Source organism: Suricata suricatta, chromosome 4 (assembly GCF_006229205.1).
Source record: "Suricata suricatta isolate VVHF042 chromosome 4, meerkat_22Aug2017_6uvM2_HiC, whole genome shotgun sequence".
In the NCBI taxonomy this organism is placed as follows: Eukaryota; Metazoa; Chordata; class Mammalia; order Carnivora; family Herpestidae; genus Suricata; species Suricata suricatta.
This window is the reverse complement of record NC_043703.1, coordinates 78,037,350-78,058,523: the sequence shown is the minus strand read 5'-3', so window position 1 is coordinate 78,058,523 and position 21,174 is coordinate 78,037,350. Positions and strand designations below refer to the sequence as shown.

General features: G+C 41.7%; 2 protein-coding genes across 13 annotated transcripts in view; one reads left to right on the top strand and one right to left on the bottom strand.

The window, feature by feature from the left end:
* CENPJ (centromere protein J) overlaps window positions 1-2,378 on the bottom strand; it is a 67,835-nt gene extending 65,457 nt beyond the window's left edge. For 4 of the 5 annotated variants that reach the window (XM_029937027.1, XM_029937029.1, XM_029937030.1 and 1 more), the window contains exon 1: window positions 2,287-2,378. The gene's annotated coding sequence lies outside the window, so the exon portion shown is untranslated. Of the gene's footprint in view, window positions 1-279; window positions 578-2,286 lie in introns of all 5 variants that reach the window. The other variant, XM_029937028.1, reaches the window with a different exon arrangement.
* Window positions 2,379-11,233: 8,855 nt separating this feature from the next.
* PARP4 (poly(ADP-ribose) polymerase family member 4) overlaps window positions 11,234-21,174 on the top strand; it is a 107,173-nt gene continuing 97,232 nt past the window's right edge. For 2 of the 8 annotated variants that reach the window (XM_029937025.1, XM_029937024.1), the window contains exons 1-4: window positions 11,234-11,457; window positions 14,265-14,397; window positions 17,981-18,182; window positions 20,944-21,010. In XM_029937025.1, the coding sequence (XP_029792885.1) occupies window positions 14,266-14,397; window positions 17,981-18,182; window positions 20,944-21,010 (401 nt within the window). In that variant the 5' untranslated portion in view covers window positions 11,234-11,457; window position 14,265. Of the gene's footprint in view, window positions 11,458-11,926; window positions 11,998-14,264; window positions 14,398-17,980; window positions 18,183-20,943; window positions 21,011-21,174 lie in introns of those variants that run through there. The other 6 variants (XM_029937023.1, XM_029937019.1, XM_029937022.1 and 3 more) reach the window with 4 other exon arrangements.

Sequence of the window (21,174 nt, the reverse complement as noted above, 5' to 3'; positions counted from 1 at the left end):
AATTTGACACTATCTATCCAAACCGTAAATGCATAGACACTTTGACTTAGCAATTTCACGTCTAGGCTTGTGTGCTATACTGGGACAAGTTCACCTTTGTCATAAACTGAAACTAATTTAAATGTCTATTAAGAGGGGACTAATTATGGTTTTTATATAATGCAACCGTTAAAAAGAACAAGCAAGACAAGGTACTGATATGGTGGTGTATGTTGTTAAGTGGACGAAGGCAAAATGCGGAGCAGTGTGTAAGAGATAAAGATGAGAGAGCACAGTTACCTAGAGCTGTGCTGTCCATTCTGGTAGCCACGAATCACATAGGGCTACTGAGCCCTTGAAAGAACTATGACTGAAGAACTGAAAGACAGATGGTGTCATTTTTTTTAAAACTGGATTTAATGGAATTTTAAACCAAGAGGCTGCTGTGTCCCTTGTCGCTTTATTGCACTTAATGACATATGTTGAAAATACTGGCACTCCACTTTCTGAAGCAGAATCCTGAAATAGTGTCACGAGCAGCTGTTGAAACTCCTCAGTGCGCTATGTAGAAATGCCATGAAATCATCAGTTTGTAGAACTGTTCAAACAGAAGACAAAAGGACTGCTCACAAACTACTCAATAAGCAAGGACCAAAGTGGTGCTGTCATTTTTATCACTGGTTTGAGAAGCACAGCTACTCAGACATTAAAAAAGCAAGCAAGAAAGAAAAGAAAATGCTGCTACAGGCAACATGGATGAGTAATGTTGAGTCCAAGTCTCAACAAATTCATACTGTATGTTTCCATTGAATATGAAATTCAAGACCAGGTAGAATAAATTTCTAGGTACAGAAGTCAGACTCCTGGGTATCCAGAAAGCTGGGCTTGGAATTACTGACTGAGAAGGGGCTTCTACCTTTGGGGATGACAGGGAGTGTTATCTTTACGGGGGGGGGGGGGGGGGGGGGGGGATTCCTCTGGTGCATACATTTGGGTAGTATACTTATTAGGGAGGATGACTGGGGCATCTGGGTGGCTCAGTCAGTTGAGTGTTTGCCTTGGGCTCAGGTCATGATCTCACAGTTGGTGAGTTCGAACACCAGGACGGGCTCTGTGCTGACAGCTCAGAGTCTGGAGCCTGCTTCAGATTCTGTGTCTCCCTCTCTCTCTCTGCCCCTCCACCACTCACACTGTCTCTCTCTCTCTCTCCCTCAACAATAAGTAAACATTAAAAAAATTTTTTTTTAAGATTAGGGAAGATGACTTAATATGCTATTCCTAAACAGTTTTTAAAAATCTGTCCTAAGTAGACTAATTCTAATTATTTTTGTGATGAAAGGCTATTGAAAAAGGAACAACTTTTCATCAAAATCAACCAGGTTATCTTTGTTAAATTCAAGTGACCTTAGCAGGAAGCTTCTGAAATCCAAATCTGGAAAGGAGACAAGCTACAAGGTGATTCTGTAACATGGAAAACTAGGTAAGTTCCCTACTAGACTGACAAGTCCATGCCCCTGTCCCCGCACTCAAGACATATGCATCTTCCCGCCTTAAACACCTGTGCTCCTTCATTTCGACTTCATGGCTATGATCTTCAAAGTATATTTACTGTCAGCATGAATAAAAATACTGTTTCACCTATTTATTATTGATAGGACAACCTTCCTAAAGGGAACATATATATATATATATAATAAAGCCAAGTGTCTAGAAAGGATTAATATGTGGACTAGGATTTCCTGAATATCAAAATCTGTTTTAAACCAACCAAGCGCCTCGAAACCTCCACAGTGCTATGTAAACAAAACAGTTTGGGGGGAAAGAGTCCCTGCATTCTGAGGTGGAAAGGTGGATACAGTTAATTCAAAGTCACCCTCAGACCGTTTAACTAGCTGATTTGGGAGGTAATTTAACAGTCTCCCAAATTCCATATCCTCCTCGAACGCTTTGAAAGACAGCAAGGACTAGGGTACCCATGGGCCGACTTAAGGAGGCCAGAAGGACGCCACTCTACGCTCTCTTCTCGAACCGACCGTGTCCCCCGCGCCTCTAAGCAGCTGGTTGAAGTACAGCCAAAACCACAGGCAGTGAGAGTCCCTGCAAAGCAGGCTCCACGCAAAACAGCGTTAGGCTGGGACGGCCCCAGAACCGGTGTCCACTGCCGCACGGTCGGCTGGCGTCCCACTCCCTTGGCGCCGAGCTGAGGCGGCCCTGGGGCCGGAGCGGGTCACTCCCACGCACCGCCAGCACTCTTAGGGGCAGGGCGACCAACACGCTAGCTCCCCTGCTCTTCTGCCCACAAATTACCGCTCCGCCGTCCTCCGGCCTCTCCGTCCACTCACAGCAACAATCGCCGCAGCATTTATAAATGAGCCGCCACAACCACCACCTCCGGTCGGAGCCCCGCCCCCCGGTCCCGCCTCGCCCCTGACCCTCGGCCCCCTGGGAAATGTAGTTTCCACCAGCCCCCTCGGCGCTTGCACACGGGCACTGGGGAACCCACGCAAACTACCATTCCCGGCGGTCTCTCAGGGACGGACGTTACCTAGGAGATTCACTTAGAGGCGCCTTCCGCCTGGGCGGCGGGCTAGTGGCTGGAGTAGGCGGGCGGCTGGGCGGGAGGGGGGAAAAAAAAAAAAACCCAAAAAACCGTTCCTAGAGAGAACTTCCGAGGCCGACCGAAGCTTCCCCACCACCCTAGTCCAGCCCTGAGAGTAGGGATAGCGCCTTAGGCAGAAGTCCATCTCCGTGTTCGGAGAAAAGCTGGGAACCTAGAGATTCAGAACTAACAACTTACAGACCAATGCTTTTAGAGGTGATGGGCGCGGGGGAGGTGCTTTTTAAGGTCGATCTGTTTTGTCTTCCGATTTGGCTGGATGTGACAGTGCTCACAGGCACCAGGCGAAGGTTAACGAGTGAGAATTCACTCCAGAAATAGTCATCACTCATCATTTCCTGTACACCCAATACATAGTTTGGCTTTGTGAGTCCATTAGATGTTAAAACTCTTTATTTTAAAAACTGAAAATGCAAAATTCAGAAAGTTTTATTTATTGCCACCACAGAGGGCTGTGTAGGTGGAGAACAATGCGCCGCAACTTAGTGTTGCCTACACTACCTGGGCTTCGTGTGTGTTTAAATACCAGTAAGCCAAGTGAAATTTGTTAAAAACAAACAAAAAAGCAAATGAAGTGCGATTATGACAACCAGTGTAATCACTGAAATAAACTACCGCTGGTTAAAGATAATTAAAAAACACACAAAAATTAGGCTCCCCAAAATTGTTTTGCTGCCTACCTCAAAAATATACTTTCCCTAAAGCAAGGTTTTGAATTTGCTTTTTTTTTCTTTTTTCATTATGGATGAAACCAAATCCCAAGACTTCCAAGATCACACAACTATTTAAGATGCATTATGGGAATCCAAACTCTCCGCTTCATTTAAAACAGTCCTTGGCTTGAAAAGGCTTGCCCAAAGTCACAGATTCTCTTAAAATGTGTATCTTTTAGGATAGTCACAACATCTAATTTAGTGCCTATATTTTTCTGCTATATTTTTATTCCAGTGTGGTATGTAGTACCATATTGCTTGTTGTTGGTTGAATAAATGGGTCTTAATTGGTTGTTAAATTAAGGCTCTGATACCTAAGTGTTCACCTGTAGCCCAGGTAATTCTCAAAAATGGCCACTAAGCTTGAAGTGTCCTCAAAATCCATCAGGATTTTGGAAAGGGTAGAGGGAGGAACTCCCAGCTTCTATTCTGCCACTTGGTGAAAGATTCAGCCTCATCAGCTGCTCCTATCTTGTCGCATCTGTCAGGCATTGATGTAGAGAAAAATTAGACTGAGAGCTCCCATCCAGGAGGTTCAACAACAAACACTGATACAATCCTTTATGCCATCATAAGAGGCAGGAGGACACTATAATAAAATGGTTAAGAGCCCATGTTTTGAAATCAGATGTTTCTGGGATCACATCCTGCCTTGAGAACTTACAAAGTGCTTTGTGGTCTTAGTACTCCACCTCTCAGAAACCCAGTCTTCTCATCTGCAAAATGGGGATGATAACAACAATGTCTACCGCATAGAATCATCAAGAAGATTAAATTTAAAATGATATCTAAAAACAGCATAAAACCTTGTAAAAATTTATAGAGCAGGAGGTGTACTTTTTGAAAAACCATTTTTTGAGGTATGACTGACATACAAAAAGCTATACATATTTAATGTATATAACGATGAGTTTTGGAGGTAAGTATCCACCCATAAAACTGTCACCAAAATCTCTACCATAAACATGTCCATCAAGGTGCTTTCATCCTTGTCATGACTTCAACTCTTGATGAACTCACTTTATCTGCCAAGCCCAGCTCTCCAGGTCATGTCAAATGGTTTTGTAAAATATAAATTGATACCATGTTATTCTCAAGTTATTTGGTAATAATATTTTAACACAGTTGATCTGGCTATGAAAGATGTTCAGAGAGTTGAAAATTCTTCATTGTTGGGCTTAGTGGTAGTAGTGACTTCTCAGTCAAGGGAGGACAGAATTGCAGGCCTGATCAAGGGGTGATCCCCATGCGGGTATCATCCAGGCTAGAAAGGATGCCTCTAGCATGTTAGAGACAACACTGAAGAGGTTCAAGTACCTATTTTTCAGGCAAAAGCAAGAGAACCCCCAGCCCATTTCACCTGGGGTAAACCAGTCCCGAAACTCAGATTTCTGGAATTTTATTGCGGTAAAGAAGTTTCCATCAACCATGTTGGATGCTGAAAGAACCGCTTTTTTAAAAAACCTTGTTATTTTAATAAAGATAAACTATTGCTGGTACTTTGGATTGCAGCAAAAGAATATGGAAACCTGTGAGTCTAAGTAACAAAGGGATTATCACATCTAATGCATTCTAGAATGCCTGAGCTGTAATGTTGAGTATACAGTAAAGGGGAATTCTAGCCTGAACCATCACTATGATCACAACAGAGCAATACTATGATACTTGTCACAGCTATGTTTTTACCTTCTTCTTGAAAATAACAATAATTAAGATTTTTATGTCATTGTCTCATGGTTTTCAAAGCATTCTGCAGGGATTTATTGCAAATTTTCTATGGTTGTTTTTTTGTTTTTGTTTTGTTTTTGTTTCTTTTTGAGAGACAGAAAAAGCAGCGGAGGGTCAGAGAGAGAGGGAGACATAGAATCCAAAGCAGGCTCCAGGCTCTGAGCTGTCAGCACAGAGACTGATGCGGGGTTTGAACCTACTTTTGAATCATGAGATCATGATCTGAGCCAAAGCTGGATACTCAACAGACTGAGCCACCCAGGCGCCCCTATAGCACATTTTTTAAAATGTTTGTTTATATTTGAGAGAGAGAGAACACACAAATGGGGGAGGGGCAGAGAGGGAGACAGAGGATCCAAAGTGGGCTGTGTGCTAACAGCAGACAGCCCAAAGTGGGGCTCAAATTCATGAACCTTGAGATCACAACCTGAGCCAAAATCAGATGCTTAACTGACTGAGCCACTAGGCGCCCCTATACATTTTTAAGCCAGCACATTTACTTTTCACAAATATGAAAAGTGCCAGTGATTTGCATGTCCTGAGTTACATTAACTACAATAAGCAGAGCTGTCCCAAAACTTCCACATGTGTTCCACTGCCCATTCCTTAAAATACTGAGTAGTTCCTATGTGTCAGGCATAGGCACTTCTTCTTTGACTATTAGTAGAATTCACCAGTGAAGCAGGGTGATTCTCGGCTTCTTTGTTGGTTGGTTTTTTGATTACTAAATCAACATCTATTCAGATTTCTATTTCTTCCTGAGCAAGTGGTGGTAGAGTATTCTAGGAGTTTCTCCATTTTTATCTAGGTTACCTAATTTATTGATGTACAATTGTTTGCAGATTCTCTTATAATACTTATTTATATAAGGTCAATAATAATGTCCCCACTTACATTTCTGATTTTAGTAATTTAAGCTCCCTTTTTTGTCAGCCTAAAATTTTCAGTTTTGTTGATCTTTTCAAAAACCAACTTTTGATTTCATTAATTATATTTTTCTATTTACCATTTCATATACCTCTGCTCTGATCATTATTATTTCCTTCTGCTGACCTTGGGTTTCATTTGTTGTGGGGGTTTTTTCTAGTTATTTACAGTGTAATTTGAGTTCTTAGCTTGGGATCTTCCTGCTTCCATATAGGGATTTACAGTGATAAATTTCTTCTGAATACTTTCACTACTGCATCTGGTGAGTTTTAGTATGATGTGTTTTAGGGTTTAAAAAAATTTTTTTTAACGTTTAATTTTTGAGAGACAGAGACAGATCATGAACAGGGGAGGAGCAGAAAGAGAGGGACGCACAGAATTGGAAGCAGGCTCCAGGCTCTGAGCTGCCAGCACAGAGCCGATGTGAGGCTCAAACTCACAAACTGTGAGATCATGACCTGAGCTGAAGTCAGCTGCTCAACTGACTGAGCCACCAAGGTGCCCCTAATGTGTTTTTTGTTTTAATTCATCTCAAAGTATTTTGAATTACTCTTGTATTTTTCTCTTTGACCCATAAGTTAGGCGTGTTTTGTTTTATTTCCACATATTTGCTACTTTTCCATTTTTTTTTTCTGTTACTAATTTCTAGCTTCATTCCACTGAGGTCAGAGAAAGTACTTTGTATGATTTCAATTATTTAAATTGACAGAAAATTGCTTTGTGACATTACACATGGCCCATCCTAGAGTAGTTTTGTGTTCGTTTAAAAGAATATGTATTATGCAATTATTTTATGAATTATTTATGAAGTATTCTACATCTTTTTATATATATTTTATAAAGTCTTTTAGATCTTGTTAGTTTATAGTGTCTATTTACTTTTTTTCACATTTATTTATTTTTGAGAGACAGAGAGAAACAGAGGACAAATGGGGGAGGGGCAGAGAGAGAAGGAAGCACAGAATCCGCAGCAGACTCCAGGCTCTTGAGCTGTCAGCACAGAGCCCGGCACAGGGCTCAAACTCATGTATCATGAGATCATGACCTGAGCCGAAGTTAGATGCTCAACCAGCTGAGCCACCCAGGCATCCCATAGTGTCTATTTCTTCATTAATCTTTCTAGTTATATTAATATTTAAATTGGATATTGAAGTCTTCAACTATTATTGTAGATATATCTTATTTTCCCCTTCAATTCTGTCGTTTGCTTTGATATTTGGGGCTCTGTTGTTAGATGTGTATATGTTTATAAATGTCATACCTTTTTAATGTATTGACTCATTTATTAATATATAATGTCCTTCTGTTTCTTTAACAACTTTTTAATGTTTATTTATATTTGAGGTGGGGGAGAGGCAGAGAGACTGAGACAGAATCTGAAGCAGGCTCCAGACTCTGAGCTGTCAGTGAGGGCCCAAGGCAGAGATCAAACTCACAAGCCATGAAATCATGACCTGAGACAAAGTCAGACGCTTAACCAACTGAGCCACCCAGCGTTCCCTCTTACAACAATTTTTGACTTATATTTATTTTGTCTGATATTAATATATAGCCTTCTCTGCTCTCTTTTGGTTACTATTTGCATGGAATATCTTTTTTCCATCCTTTTGTTTCAACCTATAAGTGTCTGTGGATCTAAAGTGAATTTCTTGGGGCACCTGGATAGCTCAGTTAAGCGTCTGACTTGGGCTCAGGTCATGATTTCTAGAATTGTGGGATCGAGCCCCAAGTTGGGCTCTGTGCTAACAGCTTGATAGCTCAGAGCCTGGAGCTTGCTTCTAATTCTGTGTCTCCTGCTCTCTCTCTGCTCCTCCCCCACTCGAGCTCTGTCTGTCTCTCTCACAAAAATAAACATTAAAAAAACAAAGTGAATTTCTTCTAGACAACATATGGATGGATCATGGTGTTTTTTGCTTTTTGGTTTTTTTTAATGCATTCTGCCAATCTCTCTTATTTGGACAGTTGAAGCAGTTACTGCTAATGATGAACTTCTGCTATTTGCTATAATGTCTTCTTCTTTGTTCCTCAGTTTCCCCATTACTGTCTTCTTTTGTATTTAGTTGATTTTTTTGAATAAGCCATTTTTATTTCCTTTACATTAACTTTTATATATTTTTAAAATTTATTTTCTTTCTGATGATCTTTAGGATTACAATTAGCATCTTAAACGTAAGACAGCCTGGTTTAGGTGCCTGGGCTGCTCACTTGGTTGAGTGTCAGACTTTTGATTTTGCCTCAGGTCACAATCCCAGAGTCCTGGGATCAAGCCCTGTGTCAGACTCCACACTGAGCATGGAGTCTGCTTAGGATGCTCTCTCCTTTTCCCTCTACCCTTCTCCCCCAATAGCGTGCTCTCTCTCCCCAAAATTAAAAAACAAAAAACAAAAACCTGGTTTGAATTAAAACCAACTTAGGTTCAATAGTATACAGAAACTGTGCACCTATATATCTCCATCCCTCCCACTTCTTTCTGTATTGTTGTCACAAATTAAATCTTTGAACACTGTAAGCCCATTAACATGGCTTTATAATTATTGTTTTAAGTATTGTCTAATTTAATGTAGGAAAAAAGAGGAGTTACAAAGTAAAAATGCAATACTACTGGCTTTATTAACTAAAGTATAAAAAAAATAAAAGATGCAAAACACCTCCACAATACTATTGGCTTTTTATATTTACCTATGTAGTTACTTTTACCAGTGTTCTTTCTTTATTCATTTGGCTTCAATTTACTGTCTAGTGTTATTTCATTTCAAAGTAAAAGACTCCCTTTAATATTTCTAGTAGAGCAACCAGCTAATAATGAACTCCTTTAGTTTTTATTTATCTGAAAATATCTTAATTTCTTCTTCACTTTTTTGGATGATAGTTTTGATGGGTACAAATTTCTTGGTTTCCAGGGTTTTTTCTTTCAGTTCTTTAATTATTTTATCCCACTACCTTCCAGCCTCCATTGTTTCTGCTGAGAAATTAGCTATTTATCTTATTGACAATTTATTTTATGGGACAAATTGCTCTTGTCTTTTAGCAATTTCATTATAATGTGTCTTGGTGTGCTCTCTTTGAGTTTTCCTACCTGAAACTTCCTCGATGTGTTGCTTCCTATCTTTTATCAAATTTGGGGAGTAGTTGATGATTATTTCTTCATATTTTTGCCCTTTTTCTCTCTTTCATCTCTCTCTAGGTCTCCCATCTTTTTTTTTTAAATTTTTAATGCTTTTTATTAACATTTGGTCCGGGTGTGGAACCTACTTAAAAATTTTTTTTATAAAGACTGTATTCTTGGGGCACCTGGGTGGCTCAGTCGGTTGAGCATCTGGCTTCGGCTCAGGTCAGATCTCACGGTTCGTGGGTTCGAGCCCCGCGTCGGGCTCTGTGCTGACAGCTAGCTCAGAGCCTGGTGCCTGTTTCAGATTCTGTATCTCCCTCTCTCTCTGACCCTCCCCTGCTCCAGCTGTCTCTCTCTGTCTCTCAAAAAATAAATAAAAAGCATTAAAAAAATTAAAAAAAAGACTGTATTCTTTGTCCTCTGTGATTTCTGAAGTTTTATACCTTTCTTTAGCTTAATGCTCAGCTAGTGGTTTAAGATTTTCTTAAATGGCTGGAGTTAAAAGGAGGAGGAGGAGGAGGAGGAGGCGGAGGAGGAAAGAAAAAGAAAAGTTAAAAAAAATACTCTTCAGGGTACTATGCCCAGATTTTAATATCGCCCCCAAAACCGGAGACTACCAGGGAGACCAAGTCACGCATGCAAAAGCAAAGGGCGGTTTTATTACAGGCTTAGGCTGGCTGAGCCTAAGCTCAGGCTCATAGACTTTACCAATGCAGCAGATCCATGCTGAGCGCCCTGAACAAAGGCAGGGTAGGGCTTTTATGAGTTTTGGGAAGGGGGAGTTACAGGAAATTGTGACATAGGTACAGTGACCCAATTATTATACAATATTATTGACAGCATGTTTAACCATTCACATTGCCTAGAGTATCTGTTACTTTTGGTGGGACCCATTCACAACATTTAGAGTATTGACTAATCACGGACTGGGCCCAGGACCCTCACATAGGGCGTGACTAGTCTTAGCCGCCATCTTTAGGCCTGCCTTAGAAATGTTAAAGGTGTTAGCTGGCCTTTCCTGATTGGGTGTTACAAGGGTGGTCCCTCTTGCCTTGGGCAATGTGTGCCCTTCTATTGTCTCATGGAGTCAGTTTCAGACTTGAGTCTTTACAAGGTCTTTGCAAATTGGCATTCCTTCTAATATTTAGGCAGGCTCTTTATAAGTCTGCCTTAGCCTCCAGTTCCTGCTTGTTCTGAACCTTGATAAGGGGAGTTTCAACTTACAACATTTGTAGGCTTTACTCCTGGGTCCCCAGGAAAACCATACTTTAATTTTCACCAAGGTCAGAATGACTTAACCAAACTTTAAAGCAGGAGCCCTATTTCTGCCGGGAGCACACAGTGTACATCTGCTTCCTTAGCAAATAATCTGAAAAACATTCCAGGGGTACCTGGGTGGCTCAGTCGGTTGAGCATCCGAGTTTGGCTCAGGTCATGATCTCACAGTTTGTGGGTTCATGTCCCGTGTTGGGTTCTGTGCTGACAGCTCAGAGACTGGAGCCTGCCTCGGATTCTGTGTCTCCTTCTCTCTCTGCCTCTCCCTCCTCCACACACACACACACACACACACACACACACACACACACACACACGAGGTGCATGCCTGTGCTCTCTCTCTCTCTCTCTCTCTCAAAATAAATAAACATTTAAAAAAAAAAGGAGTAAGAAAAGGAAATGGAGGTCCCAGGGAGGTCCACAATCCCGAGTAATAAATAGTAGAGTCGGAATTCAAATCCATTCCCATTTAATTCAGTATTTGTTGAATTTTATTGTTTTCCTATTATTCTGCCCCCTACTCAATGAATCTCAACCCCCACCTTTGAAATGGCAGATATGTATTTATACTTACTTGAGAACACTTTCAAGAGCTTCAAACTCAGGAAGCCCTCAACTAAGTTCATTATCTTACCTTTTGCCCCTCCAATCTCAGACCCTCCCGGAATTTGCCTCTTTCTTGCTCCTAGTAATTACTGTCACTTCTCAGTTAAATGGCAGCACCATCCACCCACTTTTACCAAACTGCGACTTTGGAGTTACCCTCATTGGCCAAATCGTGACCCAAAAATGAAACTGAAAAAAAGCGGAACCCTCAATCTGATCCAGGAAGAGAAACTCTACAGGAGCCCAACGCCTAATTCCTAGCTGACAGCTCCCCGACGGTCAGGTTACAAACTCTCGGCCCTCGGGGGCGGGGCCGTGGGAGGCAGCCCAGGGCGGGGTTCCGGCAGCGCGCCCACCCGCCGCGCCTGCGCGGCAACGCCCCGGCCCGGCGCGGGAGCCCGGAGCCTGGAGCCCGGAATCCGGAAACCTGCTGGGCTGGAGCGCCGGGAGCCGAGCGCGCCGCTGCGGGGGACGTCGGGAGCCGGGAGCTACCAGAGTGGCAGGTGCGTTGGCGCCACTGGGTGGCTGACCGGGCTGGGCCCTGGTCCGCCCCCGCCGGGTGGCCCCACTGTAGTCTTGGCCTGGAGGTGGTCGTCTCGACCCCCTGCCGCAGAGGCAGGCCGAGCCCCGCGCCTCGGCGACCGTGGTCGCGTAGTTGTCCTCCCAGCCTCCTGCAGCGCGCTCTCGGGGGTGTTGGGGTGTTCTGGTGCGAGTCTCCGGCCCAGGTGACAGGACACAGGTGGGGCCGCCACGGGGAGCTGGCCCTCACCGCGGGGTCTCTGGACGCGTCCCAGGCTCTGGGAAAATGCTCTTGTTTTCAGTACGCACACAGCCTGTATTTCTTCTTCCAAGTTAGGTGTCAAGGGAAACTTTTCCAAAAAATACAGAATTTGGTGAATAAGCAGGGAATGTGATCCGACCTCATAATTAGGAACGTCGTGATAGAAATATTTAATGTGCATGTAGAAGATCAAAGTTGAAAACTTGGAAATCTGTTAATTACTTCCGGCAGGGAATGCGGACTCATCTGGAAGACTGAGTGGGTAAATGCTAGCTTCTAGAATAACAAGGCTTTGCTGAATGTTCAAACTTTCGATTCTGGATTGCAAAATAACAATAAACATAAAAATATTTAAAGTGCAGTATTATGATAAAGGAGAAATTCATTTCAGTATGTGCATGTTGTGGATTTTTTAGGTACCTATGACTTGACCATTTATTCAGTAAACATTTATTACATTCTGTCTGTGTGCTTCGAGCTACAATATGCATGGGAGCAGGAGTACCAAAGTCGGTGGTCTTTGTTTTGTAAGGGTTTATAAATCCCACTAGGCAGGTGTGGTATTCATGCAATGTGGGTCCAAATTGTAAGATTTAATAGATGGAGGCAGAGATGGGAGGAAAGAAAGAGACCAGATTATGGAGCCAAGAAAGACTTTACTGGGATCTGCGATTCTCGGGAGAGGTCCCATGACCCCGGGAGTGGGGAGTCAGGGAAGTCGCGCCTGATAGGCAATGGGCGGGGGTAGGGGGGAGGTTTATGGGTGAGGGGGTTCTGGATTTGATCTTGGGAGGGCAGATTATCAAATAAGGGCATTTCAAGGAGGTGGCAGGATGGAATAGGTTGCCTCCTCTGTCAGGGTAATGGGAAGCTGGAGCTTCATGATTGGCTGCTTTCAAACTGGCGCGGGACCTTCCTGGTCTGCAGGTGAGGGGCGGGGGTCGTCTGTGAATGTGTTCTCCTCCAGCCCCCGGAGTACTGGCCGCTCAGTCGCCACCTTAAGGTGACTCTTTCATTCCGACCTTTCTGTTGTTAAGGGGCGGAGTCAGGTCTCTGGCTACTTCCTGCTGAGATAGGGGCCGCGTGATGATTGGGGTTTGTGGCACGGTTGGTGAATCTGGATACCAGTTCCTGTAAAAAGTTGGAAAAACAGCAGAACAGACACAGGAAAAACAGCAGAACAGACACAGCCACAGTAGGGCTTTGAGGAGGAATGAGATTATGGGTTGGGCCAGGGTGGACAAGAGGTTAATTAATCATGGAGACCGGTTGAAGAGGCTTTCATACCAATTTTGGTTTTTGGCTCCTTATTTTTGCCCTTTCTTGTAGATGGCCGCGAACCATGGCTAAGATATCTTGTACAATTCCTGAGCTATTGGCATAGAAGCAACATTGTTCCCCTAAAGCCTGGCATAGTCCTCCTTGGTGTAATGGTAATAAGTCTAACCCTTGCCTGTTTAGTAACACCATTTCAGCAAAGGAATCCAAGGAGTGTTGTAACTGAGCTTTCTAGCTTGGCTAGATCAGCGGCAATGGCCTTAATTAATGCATCCTTTAGAAGGGGCCTGATCATGCTGAAGCGTTTTTAAGGAACAAAAACAAATTATAACTCTGATGTAAGGTTAGGAATAATGGGAGGGGGTCTCCCAAACAATTTTATAAGGAGTAAGGCCTATGGTTTAAGGGGAATTTTACCCTGTGAAGGGTCTAGGGAAAAAAAGTTTACCCAATCTCCACCAGTCTCCATGGTTAATTTGGTAAGGGTCTCCTTTAGGGTTTCTAATATCTGGCACTGCCTGTAAGTAAGAACGACAGCAGATCTGTTTCCTGAAATATCAGCTTACTTGGGGGAACCTGTTAGATTTAACTCCGGTTTAAAAATTGACAAATAGCTACTGTGAATTAAATCAATACCTCACCATTTATTAGTTTATTGGTAAATACCTATAAAATTTCGTTCAAAATATGCTCATTTTTCTTAGAAGTAATTTTTTCTGTAATTGGGAAAGTATGACAGTAAAGGAAATTGAATTAACATACAGATGCCTTTCCATTTACACATAAATTTTATATGTTTGTTATTAATTGTTCAGTTTTTCTCCAGAATGGCTTAATAGAAACCCACATAACTAATGGGTCTCTTTGATTTTATAGAATTATATATAAAAATCTGTGGTTTTACTATCACATAATATTAATTTTTAATTTAGAGATAAATGCTTCTATATTCTTAAACCACACACTTGACCTGTAACTAAGATCTGTATGTTTTCATTAAGCTATAAATTATGAATCTAAACCAAAGTATTTTGGGGTGTCACAATATCAGACATAAAAACTAGAAATGATTCTAAAACCAACATACTTATTGCAAGTTTGACCATTGTTTAATTTTTGTAGTTAAACGTCTTTTAAAAATGTCCAGCTCCCTACAGTTTGCATGTGGAACAATTCTAAATTCACTGTCAGTTGTATTCATTGAAAAGAGAATCCTTGAAAACTATGACTTGAACCTTTTTCTTCCTACAGGATGACTGTGGGGATCTTTGCAAATTGCACCTTCTGTTTGAAAGTCAAGCACTTACCTCGTCAACAGAAGAAAAAGCTACAAAATGACATTAAGGAGAATGGTGGAAAACTTTCCTTTTTATTAAATCCTCAGGTATTTGCAAATTTTGTAAGAACTGTGTGATAAACACTGTGCATTAAGGGAGGGTAGGTCGAGGTGCCAGGCTGGCTCACTGGAGAGAGCATGCCACTCTTGACTCGGGGTCATTAGCTCAAGCCCCATGTTGGGCACAGAGCTTACCTTAAAAAAAAATTTAATTAATTAATTATTTTAATGTTTTATTTATTTTTGAGAGAGACAGCGTGAGCAGGGGAGGGTCAGAGAGAGAGGGAGACACAGAATCCAAAGCAGGCTCTGAAGCTAGCTGTCAGCACAGAGCTTGACACAGGGCTCAAACTCACAAACCATGAGATCATGACTTGAGCTGAAGTCGGACGCTTAACTGACTGAGCCACCCAGGTGCCCCAATAAATTTTTTAAAAAGGGAGAGCGGTTCATGCTTCGAAGAATAAGCAGGGGAAATTGGCAGCAGGAGAAAGTCACTGAAAGCAGGTGAAATCGTGACATCGCCAACAGGGAAGTGGACTGGAGAAAGGCAGAGGAAGGAAGACCATCTTCCCACCTTCTCTCACTGCTGTGAGCTCTGGGGAAATCCCACATGCCTTGTGAACCTGAGGTTATTAGAGCACAGCCAAAGATATAAATAGAAATAACTTCAGACAAGCCAAATTGTTCTTGAAGGAGAAAAGTTTTAGTGTACAGCATTTGCAAAAAGCACTCTATCTAGGGGCGCCAGTGTGGCTCAGTTGGTTAAGTGCCTGACTCTTGCCGCTTAGGATTCTCTCTCTCTGTCTCACTTTCTCTCTCTCTGCCCCTCCCTCATGTGAGTGTGCGATTTTCCTTTCTCTCTCAAAACATTTTAAAAAAGAGCTCTCTATGTAATCACTCACCAGTCTGTCAACCCTGGAGTGTTAGCTCTACGGTGCGACCTGTAGGGGACAGAGAGTGAAACATGCATTGCAAACTGATCTTTGTGATACAGCTTGCACTGCTTGTTTTATTTAAAAGCTGAAGGAAGCTTTTCTCTCTTGAAATGAATTGTAGGCCTGACAGTTTAAATATAGAATTTTGACAGCTGGATGAAATCTTAAAAGTAATTAAGGCTAACCTTGTCTTTTTTTTTTAAATTTTTTTTTAATGTTTTATTTATTTTTAATACAGAGAGAGACAGAGCATGAGAGGGGGAGGGGCAGAGAGAGAAGGAGACACAGAACTGGAAGCAGGCTCCAGGCTCTGAGCTAGCTGTCAGCACAGAGCCCGACGCGGGGCTTGAACCCACAAACGTGAGATCTGACCTGAGCCGAAGCCGGAGGCTCAACCGACTGAGCCAGCCAGGCGCCCCTAACCTTGTCTTTTTTAAACACTTGATCATAATAAAATTAAAGTCTGAAGTCATGGGATCCCAGGCCTCCAAATGCCAGGCTTGCCCCTGTCTGTTGCTGAACTGATGGGTGACTCAGTCTGCCCTTCCTGGACCAGATCCTTGGGGCTTGCTGACAACAGTCTGGTTTTCCTGTGAAGTATGTTAAACCCCAGTGGGATTCTGGATGCTGTCTGGCATTCAAGTCGTGTGCCTGTGATGATCAGAACTGGAATGTCTCTGTTTACCTCCAGTTGAAGCAGAATTGCATATACTTTCCTGTATACAGCTTCCCTCACTTGCCTGTCTCACCATTTCTCTGGACGGATGGATAATTCAGGACTGGTATACCTTCTCAGTTTATCTTCTGGGTAAAGGATAAAGAATACCAACAGAGTCTCTCATTTTCAGAATTTCCCACATACTTTGAGTGCAGCCTTTTTAGAAGTTATGTTGTCAATGTATATACATTTTTGAAATGTGCTTACCAGGTATTATAATCAAGGAGACAACTAGGTATGTTTTCTTGAGGAATGAGCTCCAGGATAAACTGCCAAGTGGAAAAGCAGGTTCAGAGCAGCGTGTTTAGCATGCTGCCATTTGTGGCTAACCACACACAGGGCTGTGTGCTTACATGCATGTTGTGTGTGTAGAATAGCTCTGGAAGGATACTCAAGAAACGAGTTACAACAGGTGCCGGGCACCTGGGTGGCTCAGTCGGTTAAGCCTCCGACTTCGGCTCGGGTCAGATCTCACGTTTGTGGGTTCGAGCCCCACGTCGGGCTCTGTGCTGACAGCTAGCTCAGAGCCTGGAGCCTGCTTCCAGTTCTGTGTCTCCTTCTCTCTCTGCCCCTCCCCCTCTCATGCTCTGTCTCTCTCTGTATCAAAAAATAAATAAATTAATTAATAAATTAAAAAAAATAGGTGCCACTGGGGAGAGGAACTAGGAACAATGGTGGGGGATATGTTAATTTATTATTATTATTATACTTTTTAGATTTTCTACAATGTGCATATATTCTTTATTCCAAAATAAATTAATAAAATTACAATTTAAATGGGCACCTGGGTGGCTCAGTTGGTTGAGCGTCCAACTCTTGATTTCAGCTCAGGTAATAATCCGCATGGAGGCTGCTTGAGATTCTCTCTCTCTCTCTCTCTCTCTCTCTCTCTCTCTCTCCCCCTTCACCTCTTTCCTGCTCATACTTTCTCTCTAAAATAAAAAATTTTTTAAGTTTAAAAAATAAAATGACAACTTAAACAGATTAAATAAATAATGAATACCTTCCTTTCCACTCTTAAGAAAATAATTAAACCAGAGTACAAGAAGATATTCAGCACAGCATTACTTAGAGGAGTGAAAATTTGGAAATCACCCCCAGGGTTGGTTAATCACTTATGGCATGTCTATATCCATACTCTTTTATTTTTTTATATTTTTAAATTTTTTATTATTATTTTTATTTTCTTTTTTTTTTAATTGTAGACAGAGGGGACAAGATAGGTAACAGAGAGAGAGAGAGAGAGAGAGAGAATCTTAGGCAGAAGGGCTCCATCCCATAACCTTGGTACCATAACCTGAGCCAAAATCAAGAGTGGAATGCTCACTCAGACAGACACTAAGACACCCCATATCCGTATTCATTAAAAACTGTCAGGGCACCTAGGCGGATTAGTTGGTTAAGCATCTGACTTCAGCTCAGGTCATGATCTCACAGCTCATGAGTTTGAGCCCTGTGTCAGGCTCTGCAATGACAGTTCAGAGTCTGGAGCCTGCTTCAGATTCTCTCCATCTCTCTCTGTCCCCTTCCCTGCTCCGTCTCTCACTCTCGCTCTTTCAAATATGAATAAAACATTTAAACATTTTTCTAAAAACTCCCCTATTGCTTTTGAGGGTGCCTGGGTGGCTCAGTTGGTTAAGTGTCTGACTTCGGCTCACGTACTGATATCACGTTTCATGAATTCGAGCCCTGCATGCACTGTCAGCACATGCTTTGGATCCTCTGTCTCCCTCTCTCTCTGCCCCTCCCCTGCATGCACACTCTTTCAAAAATAAACATTAAAAAAACTTGATTTTTAAACATTTTATGTAACTAAAAATTATATTATTTATAAGGGTTTTAGACAGCTGAGAATGATTATTACAAATTGTCTTCAAGACTCTTTAAGGGTGAAAATTACAGATACAAGTAATATATTTAGATACTGTTTTTACAAGTACATAATGAATTGGTTCTTTTTTTTTTTTTTCCTAAGTGCACGCATGTAATCTTAGATAACGCCGATGTTCTGAGCCAGCATCAACTGAACTCTATCCAAAAGAACCATGTCCATGTAATGAGCCCAGATTTTATATGGGAATCTATCAAAGAAAGGAGGCTCTTGGACGTAATGAATTATGATCCTAGTAAGTCACTGGCCGTCACACCACCTCCTTGTCAAAAGGCAAGCAGTTCTGGTAAGTATTTTATATCAAGCACTTAATAATGTATTATCGGTGCTATGGTAAACATTTTGGTTTGTCAAGGATGGTATAGTCAAAGGATTGTCCAAAGTAGTACAGAACAGGGACGTCTGGGGGCTCAGTCAGGTAGGCATCAGACTCTGGATTTTGGTTCAGGTCATGATCTCACAGTTCATGAGATTGAGCCCCGTGCTGGGCTCTGTGCTGACAGCGCAGAGCCTGCTTTGGATTCTCCTTCACTCTCTCTCTCTGCCCCTCCCCTGCATTCGCACATATGTGTGCACTCTCTCTCTCAAAATAAATAAACTTTAAAAAGCGGTGAGGGGGGCACCTGGGTGGCTCAATTGATTAAACGTCTGACTTTGGATCAGGTCATGATCTCTGGGGTCCATGAGTTCGAGCCCCATGTTGGGCTCAGTGCTGACAGCTTGGAGCCTGTAGCCTGCTTCAGATTCTGTATCTTCCTCTTTCTCTCTGTCTCTCTCTCTCTGAAAAATAAATACTTAAAAAATTTGTTTAACAAAAAGAAATCTGACAAAAATAATTAAACTTATTCTCATCTTAGAAAATGGGCAAATAGGGAAGTACAAAAGACTACTTTAGCAATAGGAATACATTTCTTAATATCTAACATGATCAGATTCAGAAAAGCTACAAAAACACTGATAATCTCAGAAAACTTGGTGTATACTTTTATCTTGGAAGGGGAAGAAACTTTGTGTTTAAAAAATTATCACCACAACTTAATGACTGGAAATTTTATGATTAACGTATTGCTAAATAAGTTCTTTCCAAAAGATGATTCCTCCAAGGGAAGCATACCTCCTCTATAGACCCAGATTTTATTTCCAAATCTGGCCAAGAAGCATGCCTTTGGACTTTGAGGAATGGCAGTCCTCGTGAGACATATCAAAAGTCAGGAAGTTGTGATAAATAATAGCCTATAGTAAGCACATGATAGATGTTAGGTACTGTATTGCATTTATAAATTGTATCATTTATGAGAATTTTAGAAATCTAAATGTTTGGTATCTTGCAGCCTCTTTAGACAACTGATTCTTGAATGAAATGCTGTCATTAGGCTTTCTTGCCCTCAGAAAATGGTAGGTAAAACAAAATAGGCAGAATAGTAAACTTGTTTTACATTGAAAATGTTTTTTCAACATCCAGAATAATAGACTTGGATTTGGAATTGCTATAGCCTATAGCAATTGACATTGACGCCTTTTGATACCTTGATAGCATGGTTTATTTTATTTTTTTTATTTGAGAGAGATTGAGAGCATGCAAGCAGGGGAAAGGGGCGGAGGGAGGGAGGGAGGGAGGGAGAGAGAGAGAGAAAGAGAGAGAGAGAGAGAGAGAGAGAGAGAGAGAGAGAGAGAGAGAATCTCAAGCAGGCTCCACACCCCAGCATGGAGCCTGATGTGTGGCTCCATCCCAGAACCCTGGGATTATGAGCTGAGCCAGACTCAAAAGTTGTATGCTCAATCGACTGAGCCATCCAGGCACCCCTTGATAACATAATTAAAACTGGAAAGAAATCCTTTTAAAAAAGGAGTTATTCCTGTATATCATAATGCCATAGACAGTGTTACGATTCTTTTCTAAGAAAAACATGAAAAAATTGCTTCGCTTCACATAGGAACCCTCAAATTTCCCCAGTTTCTTCATTTGTGACATGATGGCACTGGGGAACCACTCTGACCCCACAGCATATTAGAAATGCATTTCATGTTGGGGCACCTAGGGGGTTCAGTCAGTTAAGCATCAGACCTGGGCTCAGGTCATGATCTCATTGCTCGTGAGTTCGAGTCCTGCATTGGGCTGTGTGCTGACAGCTTGGAGCTTGGAGCTGCTTCAGATTCTGTCTCCCATTTATCTGCCCCTACCATGCTCATGCTTGCTCTGTCTCTCTGTCTCTGTCTCTCTCTCAAATATAAAACATAAAAAAATTTTAACAAGTACATTTCATGGAGTGCATGTGTGGCTTAGTTGGTTGAGTGTGTCTGACTTTTGAATTTGGCTCAGGTCATGATCCCAGGATTGTGGGATTGAATCCTGCATTGGGCTCTTTGCTGGGCATGGAGCCTGCTTGAGATTCTCTCCCACTCACTCTCTTTCTCTGCCTACCCCTGCCCCATTTGTACATGCATACTCTCTCTCTCTAAAAAAGAAAGAAAGAAATTGCATTTCATAACTATCCTCACCATAATCTTTAGAAGGGAAAAATACTATTTGAAATTAATGTATCTATCATTGAGGTGGGTTTTTTGTTTTTTGTTTTTTGTTTTTTTTTTTTTGAGAGACAGCATTAACAGGGGAGGGTCAGAGAGAGAGGGAGATACAGAATCTGAAGCAGGCTCCAGGCTCTGAGCTGTCAGCTGAGAGCCTGACGTGGGGCTCGAACCCACGAACCATGAGATCATGACCTGAGCCAAAGCCGGACGCTTAACTGACTAAGCTACCAGGCGCCCCTATCATTGAGTCTCACATAATACAGGTTACATTAGAATTGTCCTCACATGCCTATTAAAAGAGAATTATAATGTATTCTATCTTTTATCTTTACCTTCTTGTCCCAGTTGCACTGTCCTTAGATCACCAATATTCTATAGCTAATTTAAGGACATCTTTAAAAAAGAGAATAACATAGTAAATATGACCTATATTCAAAAATCTTAATTCTAGGTTTGTTGTTGATAATTTTAATAAATCTTTGAAAAGTAAACAAGTGTTTTGTTTGTTTTCCTCTTAGAAGTGACAACAGATGACCAGTCCCTGGACAGCTCCACAGAGAAGGAAAACGTTGTGGAGCTCACAGAGTAATCTACTTCTGATCCTTCAGACTCACCAATTTTGCAAAGTGTTTTGTAAACCTCAAACACAGTTTTAAAATGCTATTAGTACCTCATGCTTCTTGTAGTATTTCCATTTATTTTCTATAATTCTAGGCTTTTATTTATTTAAGACTTTTTACTTCAACTAG